The sequence below is a fragment of the Canis lupus genome, chromosome 20 (assembly GCF_003254725.2).
Source record: "Canis lupus dingo isolate Sandy chromosome 20, ASM325472v2, whole genome shotgun sequence".
NCBI lineage: Eukaryota > Metazoa > Chordata > Mammalia > Carnivora > Canidae > Canis > Canis lupus.
Genome location: NC_064262.1, coordinates 32,500,779 through 32,523,837, shown reverse-complemented (window position 1 = coordinate 32,523,837; position 23,059 = coordinate 32,500,779). Strand labels below are relative to the sequence as shown.

General features: G+C 44.1%; 2 protein-coding genes across 6 annotated transcripts; both read left to right on the top strand.

Annotated features, from left to right (window-relative positions):
* Positions 1-3,688: 3,688 nt before the first annotated feature.
* On the top strand, positions 3,689-18,064 carry RPP14 (ribonuclease P/MRP subunit p14). 5 transcript variants are annotated; one of them, XM_049097806.1, is made up of 7 exons: positions 3,993-4,148; positions 7,120-7,287; positions 8,673-8,770; positions 8,869-8,953; positions 13,167-13,243; positions 14,181-14,259; positions 15,013-18,064. In XM_049097806.1, the coding sequence occupies exons 3-7, from the start codon at positions 8,673-8,675 to the stop codon at positions 15,067-15,069; spliced, it is 396 nt and encodes a 131-aa protein (XP_048953763.1). In that variant the 5' UTR covers positions 3,993-4,148; positions 7,120-7,287; the 3' UTR covers positions 15,070-18,064. The 5 variants fall into 5 exon arrangements, with proteins under 5 accessions (XP_025312116.1, XP_035559369.1, XP_025312115.1 ...); XM_025456331.3 differs by lacking the exons at positions 3,993-4,148; positions 7,120-7,287 and adding an exon at positions 3,689-3,848; XM_035703476.2 differs by lacking the exons at positions 3,993-4,148; positions 7,120-7,287 and adding an exon at positions 3,946-3,969.
* On the top strand, positions 15,176-15,904 carry HTD2 (hydroxyacyl-thioester dehydratase type 2). The gene has a single exon (XM_049097805.1). It carries the CDS (start codon positions 15,176-15,178, stop codon positions 15,692-15,694), a length of 519 nt encoding a protein of 172 aa, XP_048953762.1. The 3' UTR covers positions 15,695-15,904.
* Positions 18,065-23,059: the final 4,995 nt, after the last annotated feature.

Below are 23,059 nucleotides of genomic sequence, written 5' to 3'. Positions count from 1 at the left end.
TTGCTTAGCTTCTTTCCCTGCCTATCCTGCTTTCCTCCTCCTCCATGAGAGCTGTCCCCAATAAATTACTTCCACAAGGATCTCTGTCTCATGCTTGGCCTCTGGGGACTCAAAAAACATGCCTGCTTTTTCAGTTTCCTGTTTGGAGATGATGCTCTGGGTTGCCTCCAAGAGCAACTTCCAGCCTTGTCATCCCATGGGTTCTGGGGCTTCTTCCCACCTTAGACAAATGACTTATCCTCTCTCAACTCTTTTTTTTTTTTTTTCATCTGTGAAAGGCAATAATGTGACATTGCAGGGTAAATGGGATAATGTGAGCAACCTATCTGGCAATTGGCAAGTCTCCCTAAATGGAAACAACAGCTGTCATTCCATAGCTTTTAGCTTCTGGTCATTTTCACTCCCTTTGTCCTACCTTCTCAATCTGCTGACATGAGTGGATAGGATTCCCGTGAGTCTGATGGAGACCTGTGGCTGTAATCCTACTGGGGCCTCTCTCTTGCCTTTTCTTTCAGAAGTTGTAAAAGCACCTTGGTTTTAGCAAAAGCCATTTGGCACCAGTTCACAAGGCAGGGAGGGGGAAAGCTGAGCACAGCAGGGGGAGGAAGCGTGGGCTCAGCTCTTTTCTGGGCTGCCATTTCTTCCAGGAACATAAAATACTCTCAGATCTGCCCCCAACAACTTCATTCAGAAGTGTGAGAAACACAGCGTCGGGAATGGACATCTTGAGCCAAATGACTCCACCAGTGCAATCCCGGGCAACTTTTAAAAAGATAGAGGCGGGTTCGTGTGTTATGATTTGCAGTGATGTTAAGATATATTGTGAAGAAGGGGCAGACACCCGGGTGGCTCAGTGGTTGAGCGACTGCCTCTGGCTCAGGTTGTGATTTAGAGTCCCAGGATTGAGTCCTGCATCAGGCTCCCTGCAGGGAGCCTGCTTCTCCCTCTGCCTGTGTCTCTGCCTCTCTCATGAATAAATAAATAAAATCTTTGGGGGGGGGGTGAAGAATAAGCGAAAGCATCCCCTACCTTATCTCTGGAAGGACAACTTAACAAAGTTGAATCAGTGGGTACCCCTGGGGAGAAAGGCTGCCTGCATGAGGGGTGGGAGGGAGACTTACTTTTCATTGCTTGTCCATTTATACTATTTGAAATGTATGCCAGATGCCAACAGTCTCCATTAAGAAAATAAATACAAAATTTTTGAAGATTTTATTTATTTATTCATGAGAGACACACAGAGAGAGAAAGAGAGGCAGAGACACAGGCAGAGGGAGCAGCAGGCTCCATGCAGGGAGCCCGACATGGGACTCGATTCCAGGACCCCAGGATCAAGCCCTGGGCCAAAGGCAGGCGCTAAACCGCTGAGCTACCCAGGGATCCCCAGAAAATAAATACAATTTAACCGGAAAACAAAAGAAAAGCAGCTCATGTCTCTTTATCACTCAAAGCTATCTCTTTTATTCTAAACTCCAAATTAATGAGGCAGCACTGAGAAAATTCAGGCAGCTTGGAAGGCACTTCATTTTCAGGGTTTGGTGCAGCAAAGTGAAAAATTATCCAAGTTCTTTGAAGTCTAAAATACATGAGCCGCTCTGGTTTTACTGGGCTGCAGGATGGGTTTGCCAGGTGGCTGGTTTGGGGGGACCCTCTCCCATCTCAGAGTGTTTCCTGAGCCAGAGACTTTACACCAACTATTTTGTCCCCACAACACTGAGGTAGGTCCTACTAATTTCTCATTTGACAGATGAGGAGGATGAATAAGTGGCAGAGGATGTATCTGAAGCGAGCGTTGGCAGTTTCTAATATATGTGCTGCCGAAGCGAGCACCGTTTTGGCAGTTTCTAAAACCCAAACTCTTTTTTTTTTTTTTAACTCAACCTCTTTTAAGAAAAAAAAAGTGCCACTGTCTGTGGGGTCTGTGCTGATTTCCCCTACCTCTCCCCCAATCTGGAACAAGTCCTGTCTCCTCCGATGAGGGAAGGAAGGGAAGCAGAGCCGCAGGACCGCAGAACACGACTATAGCCAAGGGCTGAAGTTGCAGGAAAGTGGAATTTTGAGAAAAGACCCAAGAGAGAAGGTCCCAGCTGACTTGGGCTCATGCTTGCCTGCTCGGGGCAGCGCTCTGCCCCCAACCCAGGCCCAGTCAGCACATGCATCTATGAACTGCTGCATTCCTTAGACATGTGGTGAGTGCCAAGCACTGGAATACAATGGTGAGCCAACAGACAGGGCTCCATCCTCATGGGGCTTCCATGCACTTTTGGCAGCTCCAGCTCCTCTCCCTCACACACCCCTGACTCATGCCACGCAACAGTATGGTGCGGTATGGGGAGCACCGTCTAGAGTCAGACCGCCTGCTCCACCACTGACAACTGGGATCTTGGGCAACTGGGATCTTGTGCCTCAGTCTCCACCTCTGTAAAATGGGCATGATCGTAGTAATAGCCACCTTGGGATTGTGCAGGGTTGCACGAGATGACATATGAAAAGCTTTTTTTAATTTTTTTTCATAGTGCCTGGCCCAAAGAAAGTACTTGATCAGTATTAGCTGTGTTGTGCCCAAGATTGCGAATCCAAGAAACCACCAAGGAGCCAACACCGATGCAAGTGCACGAGGGTTTATTAGCAAGCTCGAGCTTGGGTCCAAGTATACCTGACACAGCAGAGCAGAGACTTGGACCCCGAGGTGGGTTCCAGCTGGGTTTTTATGGGCTGGTCTAGGGGATTTCCAGAAGGGGTGGAGGAATTTCTTAAGCTCTGTTTTCGTTCCAGTATGGGACTTTCTGTCTCTGTCAAGGGTGTTCTGAGCTCTGTTTTCATTCTGATATGGGATTTTCTGTCCAGGGCATTAAGCTCTGCTCTCACTCTGATATAGGGCTCTCTGTCAAGGGTGTTCTGCGGTTTTTTTCCTGTAAAGTCCAGCTCTTAGTCACAGGGGCCTGAGATGGCTGTACTTGTGCTAACGCTAAACTTGAGGTGGCATGGCCTTGATTTTCTCAGCCTCCACAGCTGCTCTTATCATCATCATCATCATCATCATCATCATTCTATGCAAATACTATCTTTCACGAATACAGGGCCCTGTCTTCTTGTTCTCCGCTGTGCTCCCAGTACCTAGCACATAATAGGGGCTCAGCATGAATAAATGCATAAAGGAAACCTGGCTTACATTCGAATATATTGACCATCTGGATCTTATGTCAAGCCAGACAGATGACCTACTTTGTGCTGGGAGCCACAGGGGACATTAAGAGTGGTTGCGGTCCTTGGGACGCTTGACAGAAGATGCTCAGCAGAAGAGATGCTACATATAAAGCTGAATGAACGGATGGATGGACGGATGGACGGACGGACGGATGGATGGACGGACGGATGGACGGATGGATGGACGGACGGACGGATGGATGGATGGACGGATGGACGGACGGACGGATGGATGGATGGACGGATGGATGGACGGACGGACGGATGGATGGATGGACGGATGGACGGATGGCTATATGAAGGACCATGAAGCGAGCTCCTGAAGTCCCCAACCCCGCGGTCACATTTGCTCAAGGAGCTATCCCTGGAGTGGACACCAGGGGGCACTGAGCTCGGCCAGTCTCAGCTCGCGATCGGGTTTCACGCCCACGTTCTTAGGAGGACGCCGCGCGGTGACGTCATATCCGCGCCTACCCGTCACGCTTCCGGGAGGGGAGGCCCCCCTCCCCTCCCAAAAAAAAACCCAGACAGGAGCCGAACGTAAACATCCCCGGAGTTTCTTGGGTCTGCGGCCTGGCGTCTGCGGAGGAGCTCCAAGCTTTGGCGGATTGTTGCAGCGAGTAGAAGTCAGGCGGCGCCAGGTTAGTCCGACCGACAAGCGGGGACGCCGAAGCCCATGGCGGGGCGGCTTTTGGTCGGGCGTGAGCTCAGTCGGCCACGCCGGTGAGGTGCGTCCGTGCGCGCCAGGGGCGCATGCGCAAGGTGAGCCTGACGGCGGGCGGCGGGCGGCGGGCGGCGGGCGGCCAGCGGAGGCACCTGTCCGCCGCCCAGGAGGCCGCGCGGGTCGCTGGCGGGGTCGTGTCCGCGGGCACCTGCCCCACGGGGTCTCGGCAGCAGGAGGGGCTGCGACGGGTGTGCAGAGCGCATGCGCCCGGCGCCAGGTGGGCGACCGTTAGCCGACACAGGTTGAAAACCACTGAAGTGCCCAACAGTAGGGGACTGAGCTTTTTTTTTTTTTAATGATGAATTTGGTCCAAAACTTCTATAATATTGAGTGTGTGCCGTGCGGCGCGCTTGTAGGTTCCTGGGAGGCCGTAGCGAGCGAGACCGATCCGCGTGTGCTGCAGGAGCGGACGGGCGGGGGCGGGGCGGGAGTCAGTGAGCCGCGTGCTTGTGCTACAAGCTGGTAAGTGCTGGGGGGAAGGGCTGGACCCGGCACGAGGGCCGCCGGACCACGCCGCGGGGAGGAGGCGGGGGGCCCTGTGCACCCCCCCCCCCCCCAGAGTGATCCCAGCCAGCGGAGAGCCCGGGAGCAGCGCGGAGGCGGGAGCGGGCGCTCAGCTGTGCCGAGAGCCCTGCAGGGCCCGAGGGCCTCGGGGTTTACTCTGAGTTAGAAGGACCGTTGCGAAGTTTTTTTTTTTTTTTTTTTAATTCATGAGAGAGAGAGACGGGGGCAGAGACACAGGCAGAGGGAGAAGCAGGCTCCATGCAGGGAGCCCGACGTGGGACTCGACCCCGGGTCTCCAGGGTCACGCCCTGGGCTGCAGGCAGATGCTCAACCGCTGAGCCACCCGGGCTGCCCCCATGAGGAACGGCCCGGGCTTGACTAGGTTGTAACTGGTTACCTCTGGCGGCTGTAGCGACTAGATGGGGGCGGAGGGAGGTTGGTGGGAGGAGGTGGAAGCAGGGACGCGTACCACCAATGGGTCACTTAACGGGCAGGGACGGTGACCGGAGCTGTGGCAGTGCTTTCGCGGCCGTGAGCCTTGGCAGGTTTGCCGGGCTGTGTGCAGAGCCCTCAGCCATCCTCTAACCCCAGGACAGCCTGCAGGCAGCGATACTGTCTCTGCGTCTGGGCCTCCGGAGGACGTGGAGGTGACTGCTCCGTAAACACGTGTTCCTTAAGCCTTTTTTTTTTTTTTTTTTTGTAAAATATACATAAGGAAAGATTTACCGTTTTAGGGACCCCTGGGTCGCTCAATGATTGAGCGTCTGCCTTTGGCTCAGGTCGTGACCCGGAGGTCGGGGGATCGAGTCCCGCATCGGGCTCCTCGCAGGGAGCCTGCTTCTCCCTCTGCCTGTCTCTCTGTCTCTGTGTCACGAATAGATACATAAAATCTTTATTTATTTATTTATTTATTCATTCATTCATTCATTCATTCATTCATTCATTCATGATAGACACAGAGAGAGAGAGAGAGAGAGAGAGAGAGGGGGGGCAGAGACACAGGCAGAGGAGAAGCAGGCTCCACGCCAGGAGCCGGCCGCGGGAATCTTCCCGGGACTCCAGGATCAGGTCCTGGGCCAAAGGCAAGCGCTACACTGAGCCACCTAGGGATCCCTAAATAAAATCTTTGAAAAAAAGACTATTTTTTTTAAGTGTACAGTTCTTTGGCATTAAGTACCTTAACACTGCTGGGCAACCATTGTGACCGTTCATTTCCAGAATACACCACAAGTCTTGATTGTTACTGGCATCCTGAGCCCCAGGCCCAATCTCAGTCTCTTACCTCAGGCAGCCAACTCCACCAAGGCTGACCGTAAATCTTAAAAAAAAACAAACAAAACAAACAAACAAAAAAAAACCACCTATCCTGTGCCAGACAATGGATGAAGTGATGGAGCGTCCTGTTCTCCCCACCCTTCTAGTCAGGAAGGGCTCTAATGATTGGAAAAGAATTATCAGGTGCTTATTTCTGCAGTCTTGAGACCAAAGATACCCTTGAACATATAGGCTTAGTACTTCTCACCATTCAGTAGGTGTCACTGAATGCCTACTCTCTGCCAGATACAGTAACTGTTCGTGGTGTGGTTTTGTTTTTGTTTTTTTTTTTTTTTTTTTTTTTACTGTTCATGTTTTTAAGTGGATGCTTGGATGTAGCTCCTTGACCGTGACTTTTTTTTTAGATATTTTTTATATATTCATGAGCAACATAGAGAGAGGGGCAGAGGGAGAAGCAGGCTCCATGCAGGGAGCCTGACGTGGGACTCGACCCCGGGACTCAAGGATCGTGCCCTGGGCCGACGGCAGCGCTAAACCACTGGGCCACCAGGGCTGCCCGACTCTGACTTTTCATTTTCTCTGAGGATATATATCATCTAGGAGTGGTTGGAACTGGGCCTGATGCAGAGGTTTTGTAAATGCTGGTTTACAGCTCTGTGACTTTGGCTAAGTACCTTTCCCTGGTTGGACCTCAATTTCCTGGTTGCTTTAGTGAGGAACCAGATATAGAACAAATAGACAATATTAAGAGATTGCATAACAAGGGAATCTGACTTAGAACAAGGAGTCAAAAAGAAGGCTTTCTTGAGCAGGTGAAATTCTTAGAAGAGGTGCACTATAAGCTAAAATTCAAAGGATGAGTAGGGTCTCTCCAGAGAGAGAGTGAGGTAGGAGTGGAGCCAATGACGGGGATTCTCCACAGGGGGATCAGCATATTCTGAATTCTTGAAAGATCTAGCTCTACTAGAAATGACATTGAAGGCACCTGGGTGGCTCAGTCCATTAAGTGTCCACCTTGTGCTCAGGTCATGATCCTAGGGTCCTGGGATTGAGCCCCACATCAGGCTCCCTGCTCCGTGGAGGAGCCTGCTTCTCCCTCCCCCTCTGCCCCTGCTTGTGTTCTCTGTCTCTCATGAATAAATAAGATCTGGGAAAGAAAAAAAAAAAAAGGAAATGGCAATGAGCACCCATTCTAGGAATTCCTCTTCTCAAACCCCTTGCTCAGTCTTTTGGGGGGGCTACCAAACAGCTCTATGTAGACCTGGCCTTCAGACAGAGAACAGGCATGAGATGGCATACCTGAACTACCACCTCTCATTCACTTGTTCATGGTCTGTGTTGACAGAATAAATAAGATCCTGGATTTTATAACTAAGCTTTTTTTTTTTTTTTCTGTTTTTTTGTATTAGGAGGCATCATAGCAGAGTGATTTTGAGGGGGCTTAGGAGTGGCTAGAATCTGTGTGCTCTTGGGCAAGTATTCCTTTGCCATGCCTCACTGCCTTCAAAAAGGAGGCGGGGAGTGGGAATATAGCCTTTACTTCATGGGATCGTTTTGAAGACTTAAGACCCTTTAAGGTATGTGAAGTGTTTATTAGCAAAGAGCCGGGTACTTAGGAAAAATGTTCATTGGGATTGTGTTATTAGAATTTAAGAGTACAACAGTCGGCATATATAAAATTTAGAAACTTTCATTGTGTCTGTATGGGTAAATTTGATTTGACCAGGGGGATCCCTGGGTGGCTTAGCAGTTGAGCATCTGCCTTTGACTCAGGGAGTGATCTCAGGGTCTGGGATCAAGTCCCACATCAGGCTCCTGCAGAGAGCCTGCTTCTCCCTCTGCCTATGTCTCTGCCTCTCTCTCTCTCTCTGTCTCTCATGAATGGATAAATAAAATCTTTTAAAAAAAACTGATTTGACCAGAATTAGATGATTTACTATACTAGAAGTTCTTTTAAAAACCAAATGGGGAGGGATCCCTGGGTGGTGCAGCGGTTTAGCGCCTGCCTTTGGCCCAGGGCGCGATCCTGGAGACCGGGGATCGAATCCCACGTCGGGCTTCTGGTGCATGGAGCCTGCTTCTCCCTCTGCCTGTGTCTCTGCCTCTCTCTCTCTCTCTCTCTCTCTCTCTCTGTGACTATCATAAATAAATAAAAATTAAAAAAAATACTAAAAAACAAACAAAAAACCAAATGGGGAAAAAATAAATAAAAATAAAAAAATAAAAACCAAATGGGTCAAGGGACACCTGGGTGGCTCGGCAGTTGAGCATCTGCCTTTGGCTCAGGGTGTGATCCAGGGATGGAGTCCCACATCAGGCTCCCTGCAGTGAGCCTGCTTCTCCCTCTGCCTATGTCTCTGCATCTCTTTCTGTGAATGAATATATAAGTAAAAATTTTAAAAAAACAACAACAACCAAATGAGTAAAAAAAAATAAAAACAAACAAGGGGCAACTGACTGATTCAGTCCAAGGAACATGTGACTCTTAATGTCAGAGTCATGAGTTCGAGCCCCATGTTGGGTGCAGAGATTACTTAAATAAATCAACTTAAAAGAAAAAAATCAATTGGGTTGTGTTTCCTGGCTGGCTCAGTTGGTAGAGCATGCAGCATTTGATCTCAGGGTTGTGAGATGAAGCTGCACACTGGGTGTAGAGCTTACTTTTAAAAAATTCCAAATGGGTCAATTTCTCATTTAAAAAATCAGTAAAAGGGATCCCTGGGTGGCGCAGCAGTTTGGCGCCTGCTTTTGGCCCAGGGTGCGATCCTGGAGACCCGGGATCGAATCCCACGTCGGGCTCCCGGTGCATGGAGCCTGCTTCTCCCTCTGCCTGTGTCTCTGCCTCTCTCTCTCTCTCTGTGTGACTATCATAAATAAAAAATAAATAAATAAATAAAAAATAAAAAATCAGTAAAAAATAGGCTGTACTTTGCTAATTTCTAGCCCTCTTGACAATTTCTAGATGTGGTCAGCTTTGGACAAGATGCCAGCTCCAGCCACCACATATGAAAGAATAGTTTACAGAAATCCCTCTGAGCACCACTATATGAAAGTCTGCCTGTAAGTTCAGTCTCCTGAATTCTATTTTCGATTACTTTTTATGAATCTGAATAGTATGAAATTTAATAATTTTTTTTTTCTTTTTAATGTTTTTACAGAGAATTTCAAGATCATGGGGTTGGATTGAATGTTGCACAGTTCAAACAGCTGCTTATTTCAGCCTTAAAGGACCTGTTTGGGGAGGTATGAACCATTGATAGATTGACCACTCCTAAGATCTTTCTAAGAAATACTAAAACAGGGGTGCCTGGGTGGTTCAGTTGGTTGGATGTCTGCTTCAGCTCAGGTTGTTATCCCAGGGTCCTGGGATTCAGCCCCAAGTTGGGCTCCCTGCTCAGTGGAGAACCTTCTTCTCCCTCTGCCTGTCATTCCCCCTGCTGGGCTATCTTTCAAATAAATAAAATCTTAAAAAAAAAAAAAAAAAAAGGAAGTACTAAAACAATGCTTTTCCAAGTAATTGTTTTTTTTTTTAATTTTTATTTATTTATGATAGTCACACAGAGAGAGAAAGAGAGGCAGAGACACAGGCAGAGAGAGAAGCAGGCTCCATGCACCAGGAGCCTGACGTGGGACTCGATCCCGGGTCTCCAGGATCGCGCCCTGGGCCAAAGGCAGGCGCCAAACCGCTGCGCCACCCAGGGATCCCTAAGTAATTGTTTTAAAACCATATTTGAAATTGCCAAAGCAGACTTTCAGAAATAATGAATTCTGAGTAGATTTGTTCTGATATGCCTTCTATTTGACCAGGAACTTGTTACACAGATGTTTTAGTGTAGTTCTACTCACGGTATGGTCCAGACTAGCAACCTGCAGGCAGTTCTTTGGTCTGGTTTTGTTTTTAAGATTTTATTTATTTATTTAGGGAGAGAGAGTGTATGAGAAGGGGGTGGGTAGCAGGGGCAGAGGGAGAAGGGGAGAGAGAACCCCAAGCAGACCCCATGCTGAGTGTGGAGCCCAGTGTGGGGCTTGATCTCATGACTGCAAGATCACGGCTATAAATTAAGAGTCGGGCACTTAACTGACTGAACTACCCTGGCCCCCTATGCAAACAGTTTGTTGTCTATTGTGAAGATTTGTGACTCACACCAGAATCAGCACACCACTTCCTTTGCTTAGAAATTCTCCTTATGCAAAAATCGAGCTGAATTATCAGAAGAGCATGCAGCTGTTGATCTCAGGGTTGTGAGTTTGAGCCCCACATCGATGTACTAAAAAAAAAATGTAAATAACTTAAAAAAAAAAATTAAGCTGGGCAGCCGAGTGGCTCAGCGATTTAGCGCTGCCTTCAGCCTAGGGTGTGATCCTGGAGACCTGGGATTGAGTCCCACGTGAGGCGCTGCATGGACCTGCTTCTCCCTCTGTCTGTGTCTCTGCCTCTCTCTCTTTCTCTCTGTCTCATGAATAAATAAATAAAATCTTAAAAAAAAAACTAAGCTGAACTAAATATGCTTAGTGATATTGTCGATTTACATTGTGATACAGCCTCTTATTTTGTCGCAGATCAGCACATTGAGGAGTCCTGTTTTAGCATTTACTTGAAAATAAGTAGAATTTTAGGAGGGAACAAAGATAGATGATTCAGGAAATTATTTCCTGACTGATACGTTTTATCAAATCAGGAAATTATTTCCTGATTCGTATGTTTAATCAAATCAAAATCTGGTAAGCATTGCATTAAACACATACTCCACAACAGGCTCAGTTAAGAGAATGAAAATCCAGATTACAAATGGGAAAACTGGTTGCAAACTACGTATCTAAAATATAAAAAGAATGCTCAGAACTCAATTGTAAAAAAAAAACAAAACATTCCAGTTAGAAAATGAGTAAAAGGCACAAATAGACATTTCACTAAAAGGATGTTCTGTTGGCAAAGAAGCATGTGAATGAAAAGATATTCAACATTATTGGCCATTAGGGAAATGCACATTAAAAACACAGTGAGGTTCAGACAACAATCACAACAATAGCAAAACACAATGAGATGGCTCCTGGCTGGCTGGTTGGTGTATCATGTGACTCTTGGTCCCTTGATCTCTTGGGTTGTGAGTTTGAGCCCCATGTTGGATGTCAAAATTACTTAAAAATAAAATCTTTAAAAAACAAGTAAATAAAAAATAAAAACACAGTGAACTAGCACTACACACCTAGCAGGACAACTGAAATTAAAAAATAATAATGAGGGATCCCTGGGTGGCACAGCGGTTTGGTGCCTGCCTTTGGCCCAGGGCGCGATCCTGGAGATCCGGGATCGAATCCCACGTCGGGCTCCCGGTGCATGGAGCCTGCTTCTCCCTCTGCCTGTGTCTCTGCCTCTCTCTCTCTCTCTCTCTCTCTCTGTGTGTGACTATCATAAATAAAAAAATTAAAATTAAAATTAAAAAAAATGATAACACTAAATGCTGGCAAGGATGCAAAGAAACTGGATCACTAGTGGAATGTTAAATGGCACAGCCACTTTGGAACACCATTTGACAGTTTCTAAAAACAACTAGACATGCATCTACTGTTACTACCCAGCAGTTACCCACCTGGGCATTTCTCCCAAAGAAGTGGAAACTTAGGTTCAACAAAACTTGTGTATGAGTGTTCATTTGTTCAGCTTTATTTGTTGTTTTGTTTTAAAGATTTATTTATTTATTCATGATACACCTAGAGAGAGAGAGGCAGAGGCACAGGAGGAGAGAAGCAGGCTCCATGCCAGGAGCCCGACGCGGGACATGATCCTGGAGTCCCGGGACTCCAGGATCGCACCCTGGGCCAAAGGCAGGCGCTAAACCGCTGAGCCACCCAGGGATCCCCTAGCAGCTTTATTTGTAAGAGCCCAAAAGAAATAATATGTCCTACAGTGAGTAAATAAAGAACATTCATGAACTATTCATACAATAGAATATACTCAATAATAAAAAGGAACAAACTATAGATACAGATAATAACAATCTCTGGAGAATTATGCTAAGTGAAAAAGTTAGTCCCCAAAGGTAACATTCTGAAGGATACCATTTGTGTAGTGCACCTGAAATAACATAATTCTATAATCTGGAGAAAGATCCGTGGTTAGAGATTGGGGAGGAGTGGGTGTGACTATAAACACACAGAAGGAGAGAGCCGTGTGGTGATGGTATAATTCTTTATCTTGATTGTGGTGGTGGTTGCATGAAACTCCCTATGTGGTAGAATTGCATAGAACTACGCATGCACACACACAAATGCACCAACAAATATTGAGTGCATGTATAACTGGTAAAATCTGAATGAACTCTGGTTTATCAATTTTAGGTTTTGGGTTTGATATTATATTACTAGGGGAGGCTTCATGAAGGGTGCGTAGAACCTTCGCATAAATTTCTTTGCAACCTCCTGAGACTCTGATTTTTTAAAATAGAAAGTTTAAGAAAATAGCATGTACCTTCTCTGTGTCAGGTATAAAACTTGCTTCCTGAGGATGTGGCTGTAAACAGGCAGGGGCTCTGCCTCATAGATGAATGGTCTTGATTATTTTAGTAGAATACTATGTTGAGGGGCAGCCTGGGTGGCTCAGCGGTTTAGCACCGCCTTCAGTCCAGGTCATGATCCTGGAGACCCAGGATCGAGTCCCATGTCAGGCTTCCTGCATGAAGCCTGCTTCTCCATCTGCCTGTGTCTCTGCCTCTCTCTCTCTCTCTCTCTGTGTGTCTCATGAATAAATAAATAAAATCTAAAAAAAAAAAAAATACCATGTTGAGGACACCTGGATGGCTCAGTCAAGTGTCTGCCTTCAGCTCAGGTCGTGATCTCAAGGTCCTGGGATCAAGTCCCACATTGGGTTCCCTGCTCTGTGGGGAGCCTGCATCTCCCTCTGCCAATCTCTGTCTCTCTCTGTTCAAATCTCTTGTTGAACAATTAATGGCAAGAATGATGAGTATTATAAGAGAGGAAGTATATGGTTCCTGTATGTGAAGGAGCATAGCAAACAATTGAGCTTAATCTTGGGGATCAGGAATGGAACTTTCTACTTTTTAACCCTGAGATCAAAAAGTCTCATGCTCTACAACTGAGCCAGCCAGGTGCCCCCAGGGATGGGACAACTTAAAAAATGACTTAATGGTGAAGAGTCATTAACAATATGAAGAGCTACAGGAAGAACATTCCAGACGGGGAATTGTAAATAAGCAGGCTCAGGACTATAGCACCACTAATAAAATATTGCCTTTTTGGAGGAGAAAAGCAGTTCACAGAATTAGTTATTAGACTTTAAGAATAGTGCTGATAGGCGCCGTGCTGGCTCAGTCAGTACAGCATGTGACTCTTGATCTCAGGATTGTGAGTTTGGGCCCCACACTGGGTCTAGAGATTATTTTTAAAAATAAAGAATAGTGATAATAATGGTCTGCTAATAGTATTATTCCATACTTAGGTTGCTGCAGCCTTACCTTTGGACGTCCTAACCTATGAAGAGAAGACCTTGTCAGCCATCTTGAGGATATGTAGCAGGTATGACAGACACAGGCACATTTGTAGTACAACAGGGCAGAGAGACAATGGAGAAATAAAGCAAAACTGCTCTTCTCTGAGTATGAGAAGAGTTTTGCTCTGAGCAGCTTTTGGAAATTTAAACTGGGAAGGATGAATATTTATCTAGCAGGAACTTAAACTATCCAGAGCAAAACTCTTTGCTTACAACTGTAGGGTTTCCCAATTGCTGGTCATGGGTGCAAACTCAAAAATGTGTATTTTATTTTATTTTATTTTATTTTATTTTATTTATTTTATTTTATTTTATTTTATTTTATTTTATTTATTTTTTTTATTTTTTTTTATTTTTTATTTTTTTTATTTTATTTTTTTATTTTATTTTTTTATTATTTTATTTTATTTTTTTATTTTATTTATTTTATTTATTTATTTTATTTATTTTATTTTATTTTATTTTATTTATTTTATTTTATTTATTTTATTTTATTTTATTTATTTATATTTTATTTTATTTTATTTATTTTTTTTTTTTTTATTTTATTTTAAAGATTTTATTTATTCATGAGAGACAGAAAGAGGCAGAGACAGGCAGAGGGAGAAGCAGGCTCCATAAAGTTTTCTCGGGGTACCTGGGTGGCTCAGTGGTTGAGTGTCTGTCTTCGGCTCAGGTCGTGATCTTAGGGTCCTGGGATCGAGTCCCACATTGGGCTCCCTGTGAGGAGCCTGCTTCTCCCTCCGCCTGTGTCTCTGCCTCTCTTTCTGTGTTTCTCATGAACAAATAAAATCTTTAAAAAAAATAAAGTTTTCTCATTTAGTGCTCACTTTGGCAGTACATATACTCAAGTTTCCTCATTTAGATTAGGTTTTCTGGACCTAATTTAACTATCTGGACTATCACAGAAATACCGGGGAGATGTCACAGACAAATCTTTATGCATTCTTGATCTCTCTACAGTGGTCTTGTCAAATTGTGGAGCTCTTTGACTCTATTGGGATCCTATAAAGGCAAGAAATGTGCTTTCAGAGTGATTCAGGTAAAGACTGTTCCTTCACATATTCCAAACAAGGCTGAGTAGGGATCAGACTGCTTTTTCTGGGATCCCTGGGTGGCTCAGTGGTTTGGCGCCTGCCTTTGGCCCAGGGCGCGATCCTGGAGACCCAGGATCGAATCCCACATCAGCCTGGAGCCTGATTCTGGAGCCTGCTTCTCCCTCTGCCTGTGTCTCTGCCTCTCTCTCTCTGTGACTATCATAAATAATAAATAAAAATTAAAAAAAACCCTGCTTTTTCTTAAGACTTATTTATTTGAGAGAGTTTGCAAGTGCATGTCGCGAGCAGGGGAGAGGGAGAGGGAAAGAATCTCAAGCAGACTCCTCTGAGCATGGAGCCCAAAGCAGGGCTCATGTCCCATTTTTGTGCTTGCAAAAATCTAGTATGGCTAACATCCAACTAGGGGCGGCAGGGAGGAATAAGGACTACGTTCTGGAAAAGTGAGAGAAAGCACTTAGATTTTAGATTGTATGGGACATGTTTGGGGGTGAAACTTGGAACTCCTGTGGAAAGGTCTTAACTTTTCATTTGTTGCTTAATGCCTAGTGCCTTAAATATTAGAACACTATGAACTTATTATGACCACTTGTGTATCTAAGGCTACCTCTAGGGATGCTCTTTAAAATGTCACTGCATCGGCTTTGCTTACCCTTTAAAACTAAGCACGTTTCTCTGCACCCTGTGTTTCAGTGCAGTTTTCTCCCCTTATTTCCCTAACTTTTTTCCTTCTCTTACAGGTTTCTCCATTTCTCCTCGCCTTATCTGGTAATAGTAGGGAACTAGTATTGGATTGAGAAGTCTTCAATTTCAAAAATACACCGCCACTCTCAAAAGCGCTTTTTGGTGACAATATGATGTTTGAAGACTGAAGCAGTCTAAAGCTCCAACTGCTGAAATTTGATGGTGCTGAAGATGTTCCCAGTAATTTCCCGCCATCGTCTGTGGTGGGGTGGGCTTCAGAGGAGCATCTGCCCGAGCCAGCCAGTGCTGAGCAGGCAATGTATCGAGCAGATGCACGTCCGAGTGGGAGACCGCGCTGAACTCAGCAGGGCCTTCACGCAGAGGGACGTGGCTGCCTTCTCAGAATTAACGGGGGATGTCAATCCTTTGCATTTAAACGAAGATTTTGCAAAACACACCAAGTTTGGAAAGAGAATTGTACATGGAGTTTTGGTCAATGGACTTATTTCAGCACTCCTGGGAACTAAAATGCCAGGGCCAGGCTGTGTATTACTTTCACAGGAAATTAGCTTTCCAGCCCCTTTATATGTTGGAGAAGTTGTCTTAGCTTCTGCAGAGGTAAAAAAGCTGAAGAGGTTTGTTGCTGTTATTGCAGTGTCATGTTTTGTAACAGAAAGTAAGAAGACGGTTATGGAAGGCTGGGTTAAAGTTATGGTCCCAGAAACTCCCAAATCCTGAAACGTGGTCAAAGATGCATGTTCAAGTGCCAGTGGTAATGTTGGTGAAGAGCCTCTGGGGAAGTTAGGGATTGCTGCCTTTCACCAGGGGATGCCTTGTAGACCTCAAAGCCCGGTTGGGGGCGGGGGTGGAAGCAAGGAGCTGGGTGTACAAAGGTTCACTGTCTGATTTGGCTTTATGCTTCACACAGACTTGAGTATATTCATCATCTGTCTAGGCTTTTATTTTTTATTTTTATTTTTTTTTAAAGATTTTATTTATTTATTCATAGAGACACAGCTAGAGAGAGGCAGAGACACAGGCAGAGGGAGAAGCAGGCATCATGCAGGGAGCCTGATGTGGGACTCGATCCCGGGTCTCCAGGATCACACCCTGGGCTGCAGGCGGCGCTAAACCGCTGCGCCACCAGGGCTGCCCTGTCTAGGTTTTTAAAATTGAAAAAAATACCAGGAAGGTTATTTAGCTGAAGGTTCTAATTTTCAGATTTCACGTCTAGTTAGATCTGCATTTTGATAATACAAACCTGCTTCTGGGCAGAATAAGTTCATCGCTGAATTTATAACTAGCAGTTAATTATTGAAAGCAACCACAGAAGCCAGGCCATCTTGAGCACCTACCTTTTACCAGGCAGTGTTCTTAGAGCCTGTTGTTCAGCAGTTTCTGGCTCAGAGTTTATTGTAATTTGTTACTGCTCACACCACAAAGGCACCTTGTTGCATCCTCAGTGGCATTTGCCTTTCACATGGTTTTCCATGGAGAAGGGCTATATGCACATTTGGACTCATTCATGTAAACTCAATCTCATGTATGAAACAGGGATAACAACACCTACCACACAGGATTGTTGGAGAGGCTAGGTATTAATAGCTAAGCACAAAGTCCAACCTGTAAAGTAGTTAACTGCTGTCGACCGTTCTCCCCTGTGGATGAAGTTACAGTTTTTCCTGAGTTTAAAGCAAACTGGCTCACAATTAAACATAACAGACTAATTTTCATGATGTTGGTCATCTAAGCCTGAAATAGAGTTTGAGTGAGAAGTTTCTATTTTACTAATCCAGATTATTTTCTCTCTCCCTTGAAAACACTGGATTCTCCCCTTTACAAATAATACATATGTCAATTGTAAAGATATTTTAAATAAAAAGTATAAGGAACCCTGTAGAGGCCAAGTTCTTAAGAACCAAGAGGTATCGAAAAATCAATCCGTATCCACAAAAAAAGTTGGGTACTGAAGAGGAAATGCACTTAATGTGTTCATACTGAGTGGTCATCCCCAACATAGCCAACACAAGGTAATCTATAACAGAACATCTGCTCTCTGGCTTTACATGGTGGTTCTGATTACAGCTGGGTGCTTTTATCAGGAAGATAGATCAAGTGTCATTGGTGGGATCAGCCCCCATTTCCTGGGAAAAGGTTTTTCCTCCTGGTGGATCAGTAATTAGATTTATTTTTTTAAACAACAAAGAAATAAATTAAGCAGATTATTAGAAAAAAATCATCCTAGTCACTAGAGGGCAGTGATGTCTATAAATAGTATTTTTAAACTGTTTAACATTGTACCATACTCCAGTTGGTGATGGTGAGAAGAAAATACGAAAATCAATATGAGAAGCAAGAGTGCCATTCTCACAAGTTTCAGAATGGGCAGTTGTGCGGGCTCAGGTGCACCAGAAGAAGACTTATTTATAGGGGGAAGGCTATGGAAGCTAAAATTTTGATACAATATTGAAAAACTGCAGACTCAAAGCCAAGACTGCCTTTTCTTGTAGAACTCCTCTGGAACTAGTAGCACTCTTGAAGTGTAGGTCCATAAATGTGATTATTAATACTAGTAGCTACCATTTTTTCACTGTCTGTGAGCCAATCTCCCCCCCCCCCCCCTTTTAAGATATTATTTTAGAGAGTGCGAGTAGGAGGAGGGGCAGAGGGAGAAGGAGAGAGAATCTAACAGACTCAGGACACTTGGGTGGCTCAGCGGTTGAGCACCTGCCTACGTCTCTGCCTCTCTCTGTGTGTGTCTCTCATGAATAAATAAAATCTTAAAAAAAAAAATCTAACAGACTCTGCACTGAGCATGGAGCCCATTGCAGGGCTCAATCTCGTGACCCTGAGATCATGACCTGAGCTGAAGCTGAAACCATAGTTGGACACTTAGCTGACTGAGCCATCCAGGTGCTCCATTTTCTTTTTTTATTTAAAATTTTATTTTTAGGGGATCCCTGGGTGGCTCAGCGGTTTAATGCCTGCCTTCGGCCCAGGGCGTGATCCTGGAGTCCTGGGATCTGGTCCCACATCGGGCTCCCTGCATGGAGCCTGCTTGTGTCTCTGCCTCTCTCTCTCTCTCTGTTGTGTCTCTCATGAATAAATAAAATCTTAAAAAAAAAAAATTTATTTTGAAGTAGTCTCTACACCAATGTGGAGCTTAAATTTAGAGCCCTGAGATTTGAGAGTCACATGCTCAACCAGCTGAGTCAGCCAGTTGGCCCAATGAGGCAGTTTTCTACATTAACTCTAATCCTTGAAAACTTTGTGAATTAAAGTTAATGTCCCATTTTATAGGCAAGGAAATAGACATGCTGTGTGACTTGCCCAAGGCTGTACAACTAGTATGTGGTAGAGCTGGGATGTAAATGGGGACCCACCTGGCTCCAGAGCATTTCTTTTTTCCATCTCCATGTGGGTCTTATAATGTTCTCATTACTGTTCACTGTCAGTTTCTGTAATAGTATCTTGTTATGTAGCATTACAGTATTCAGAACCATTCTATAAAATCCTTTTTTTTTTTTTTTAAGATTTTGCAAACTGTAGTTTTTATTTATTTTTAAAAGAGTTTATTTATTCATGAGAGACAGAGAGAGGCAGAAACACAGGCAGAAGGCGAAGCAGGCTTCCTGCAGGGGGAGCCTGATGCGGGGCTGGATCCCAGGACTCAGGGATCATGGCCTGAGCGAAAGGCAGATGTTCAACCACTGAGCCACCCACGCACCCCTATAAAAATTTTTTTTTAATTCTTTTTATATTCATATTCAGAATGTGCTAGATCTTACTCCCTGCTACAGTTGTAGCATTTTACTATATATTATTACTTCATGGCTTCCACCCATAACCATCACCTACCCTTTATCTCAGTTGACATTCAGTGATTATTTGTCTTTAGAGCAGAATTACTGAAAGGGTTATTCTAAAAAGTGAGAAGTTACGTGTAGGCCAAGTATGGTGGGGAAAGGTGGAATGTCAGATCTGGCTGGTCACTGACTTAGTGTAATTCAAAAGTAACTTCTCAATATCAGCATTTTCATTTTGTAAAGGGTCCCTGAGTGCCATGGTATTCTTTGATCTCCATAAATCAATAAAAAGAATACAAAATTAGACAAGAAAGGATGCTGCTCTATAAATGAGGACTTCTTATTTGTACTCAGAGATTCTCAAACCACTCATGCTTTAACAGCTGGCTAGAAGAGAAACTGGCTGGTTGTTGTGTTCATGTTGAGCCCTGTAGCAGATGCCAAAAAGAATGCAGTTCTTCTGTTGAAAGCATGGGTGACCCTCAAATTAGGAAATTGTGTCCAGGATAATTGAGAGGGGGCCTTGATTGTACTAGCTTATAGGTGGAAGTGAGTACAAAAGTACTAAAATAGGCCAAACTGTACTAGCACTTTCCACATAGGGGCATTGTAAGACTGCAATTTTTGTAATGTTTGATTGCTACAGAAAGATATACCCATCTTAAGCAATTTCAGCCTAATGTACTGGAAAATTGCTTAACAGATTTTTATATTCTATTAGAAACATTTCCATATTAGTGAGATGCCACTCATTTCTTTCTCTGAGCAGCAAATCTTGAGTAGCAGCAGGAAGAAAGCCTCACCACAGCCACCATTCATCTTGTGGACCTGACTTGCGTATTCATCTAGAAAAGGAAGAAATTGCTAAATGCAGGCTGGTACCCTCTTAGGTAACCACAGGTTTTCATTTGGTGCTGCATTATTAGTCATTTTTCTTTTATGTTCTTAGAGTGTGATTCAGAGACCAATTTACTCCCAAAGAAAATTGCTATTAAATTATAACTATTAAGTTTTTATACTAAAACATACTCTAGCAAGGGTTGACTGTCACTCTGAGCAGCTGTGCCACTCTGAATGCTTCATGTGTTGGCATAATTTATTAACTGGCTCTATCTGAGCAGAGTGAGAGTGCTGGGAAATTACTCTTGGGGTGCACTTCAGTATCTCCCAGGTCCCAGATGTTTCATTCTTCTTGGCTTGTCTTCATTTGGATTACAAACACAGCAGAGACAAGAATTCTCAAACTCTTCAGAGAAATTTTGGGTTGGGGTAAAATCAAGTACAACAAACCATTCAAGTTCAGAATCCTAAGAGAACCCAAGACTGATGTTGACACTACATAAATAGAACAGGATTAATAGGAGACCCCACAAACAGTCAATTTCTAGGCCACAATCAATTTCTAGGGTGGCTTTTAGCTGTATATGACCTTCTTATAAACACTGGACAAAATTCTTCTGTGATGCAATGGCAAATATCAAAGGGAAAGAAAAATGATCAAATGTGAATTTGATCAAATTTTGTTTTCTGTCCACATCATGAATATTTGAAGAAATAAAATAATTTTCCGTTGGGAGGCAATGTTGCTTAGGAAGCACTGAGTTTTTCACAAGCTTCTATGATTTGGTTTGTAGAGCAGTTGCCAGGTCTAGAAGCATCCTCACTAAAGCATTTTCATTATCTTCAATCTGGCCCAATGTCAAGTTGTTAAACAACCTGTGGGCCATTGAAACATTTGGCAACATATTAGGATATAAATTTTTTTTTTTCCTTGTTAGCCTGAGGAGTTGTGTATGTGGCAAAAAACAAAATAAGCATAACTCACTAGCTTCTGCTGGGTCTGAGGCTGGAAGCAGAGCTAATTTGATCTAGATCAGCTCTGGCCTGGGGAGGGTTTCCCCACACATACCGCATAAGCTACTTCAAAAGCTATCACAGGGTTTGGGGCCTGGTCTCCAGAGGATCTACGGATCCAGTTAAATCCAGGATCCTCAGGGGTTCGCTGACAAGGTACTGATTTGGGCAGATGAAAATGAAATTATAAGGTTCGCTGTGGTATTTATTCTGAGGGCCTTACTTCAGGCAAGAATCTCCAGAGAAAGGGACAGTCTAATTGAGAGTTAGTCTTTGGCTTCATTCCATCAAACATCTGATTTCTTGCTTTCAGTTTCCTTTCCCTGGTGAGGAAAACTTAGACAAGATTGTTATTTTACAAACTTTGCAACTTGATTGTATACTATTTTTTCATAATTATACAAGTAAAATATCTTCATTAGAGACATTTTGGAAAATACAGAAAAGCATACAAATGAAAGGCATCATGATCTCATTCCAAGAGACCCTCAATATTTTGATGTTTTCCCTTGTTCTATATAAACATGGGATCATATAAATGCACATATTGCTTTTTTCCCCACTCACTATTATATGAAGTGCATTTCCCAACATCATTAAATATCCTTTGATAATCTGATTTTGAATCACTGCAAAATATTCTTGTGATTGTCCATGATTTTGTCCAATTCCCTATTGTTGGAGGTTTATCCTTGTATGCCATTTATTTGCACTAATCTCTGATTATTTGCTTAGGATACCCTCCTAAAGGTGTAATTACTGGGTGAGAATATTTTCAAACCCCTTAATATGTATTATCAAATCCCAGCTCCTAGCACTAGGTAAGTACCTATTACACAATCAGTATTTTGTAAATTATTGTTGAATGAATAAATGCCTTTCAGAAATACCAGCACTATTTGAGAAGAGCCTTGTCTTGATCAGTCCACATCATGACAGGAATAATGATTAAAGTAGAATTTTGGTTTCTGTGATTCTGGCAATGAAATAATCCATTTGCTTTAAAAAAATAGAAGAAAGTTGAGGGGTGCCTAGGTGGTTCAGTTGGTTGAGCATCTGACTCTTGATATTGTTTTACTTTAAAGGATTTTATCCAACCATTCATGAGAGACATAGGCAAAGGGAGGCAGGCTTCCCTGGGGGAGTGAAGAGCTAGATGTGGGACTTGATCCCAGGACTCTGGGAAGACGACCTGAACCAAAGGTAGACACGCTGAACTACTGAGCCACCCAGACGCCCCCTGATTCTTGATTTTGGCTCAGGTTGTGATCTCAGAATTGTGGAATCAGGCTCTATGGCAGGCTCTGCACTGGGCATGGATCCTGCTTAAGATTCTCTCCTCCTCTCCCTCTGCTCCCACCTCCCCCCCGCAAAAAAAGAAAGTAAAAAATAAAAAAGAAGCAAAAAGTTGAATCATCTCTAAATGATATATGGTTGTGTTTTAATAGACTGCTGCTTTTATTTTATTTTATTTTTAAAAATGTTATTTGTTTACTCATGAGAGACAGAGAGAGGCAGACAGGCAGAGGGAGAAGCAGACTCCCTGTGGGGAGTGTGATGTGGGATTTGATCCCAGAACCCCGGGATCACACCCTGAGCCAAAGGCAGACATTCAAACACTGACCCACCTAGGTGTCTGTAGACTGCTGCTTTTAAACACTCAGAGACCAAAATGGAATGCAGGAAGAATTCTGGTTAGGACAGAATCATGAAGTTCCTTTTTCACATGTCAGTCTGCCATGGCTACTTGCTGAACAATCTCTGTAAGCTCAAGATTTGGAGAGGGTTTTCTTTAGATATTAGGCCTTTGCTGTCATGTCTAATAGTGGTGGTGGTGATTGTGGGAAGGGGTAGGGAGGTGGGGGGAGTTACCAAGAAACTTTATTATCTTGTTTGAAATGTTGAAAATTAGGGGAGACAAATTTAAGAGTTAGAAACTCTTAAATTCTGCGTTCTGTGAAATTCTGCGAAATGTAGGGGAAGGAAGTTAACTAATATTGTGGGGCAAAAATGTGCCAAGCTCCTTCCTGTCCTACTGTATTCCACATCCCAACCTTTCCATATAGGTATTAGTATCTCCATTTTGCTGATAGGGAGCTGGGGCTCAGAGAGTTTGGGTAACTTACTCAAGACCACACAGCTATAAATACCAGAGCCCCAGAGATCCTGGTCATCTGATTCCAAGTCTAACTCCACTGTCCTGGGATGCAGCCATTGGAAAGAGCAGTGTGGGTGGGATTGCCGGGGTGAGGTAGGGGAAGAGGTTGGGGAGGCAAGGGGAGAGCCAGAATTGTGGCCTTGGTTTCAGAAATTCTGTGGGGGCAAACCTGGAGCTGAGAAGTTGATCTCAAAGTTCCCTGGCTCTGTGCTTAAGGTTCCCAGAGCCAGTACAGTGGGGCTGATGATCCCCAAGTCTGCAGCATCTTGGTTGAAGGTTCTCAGG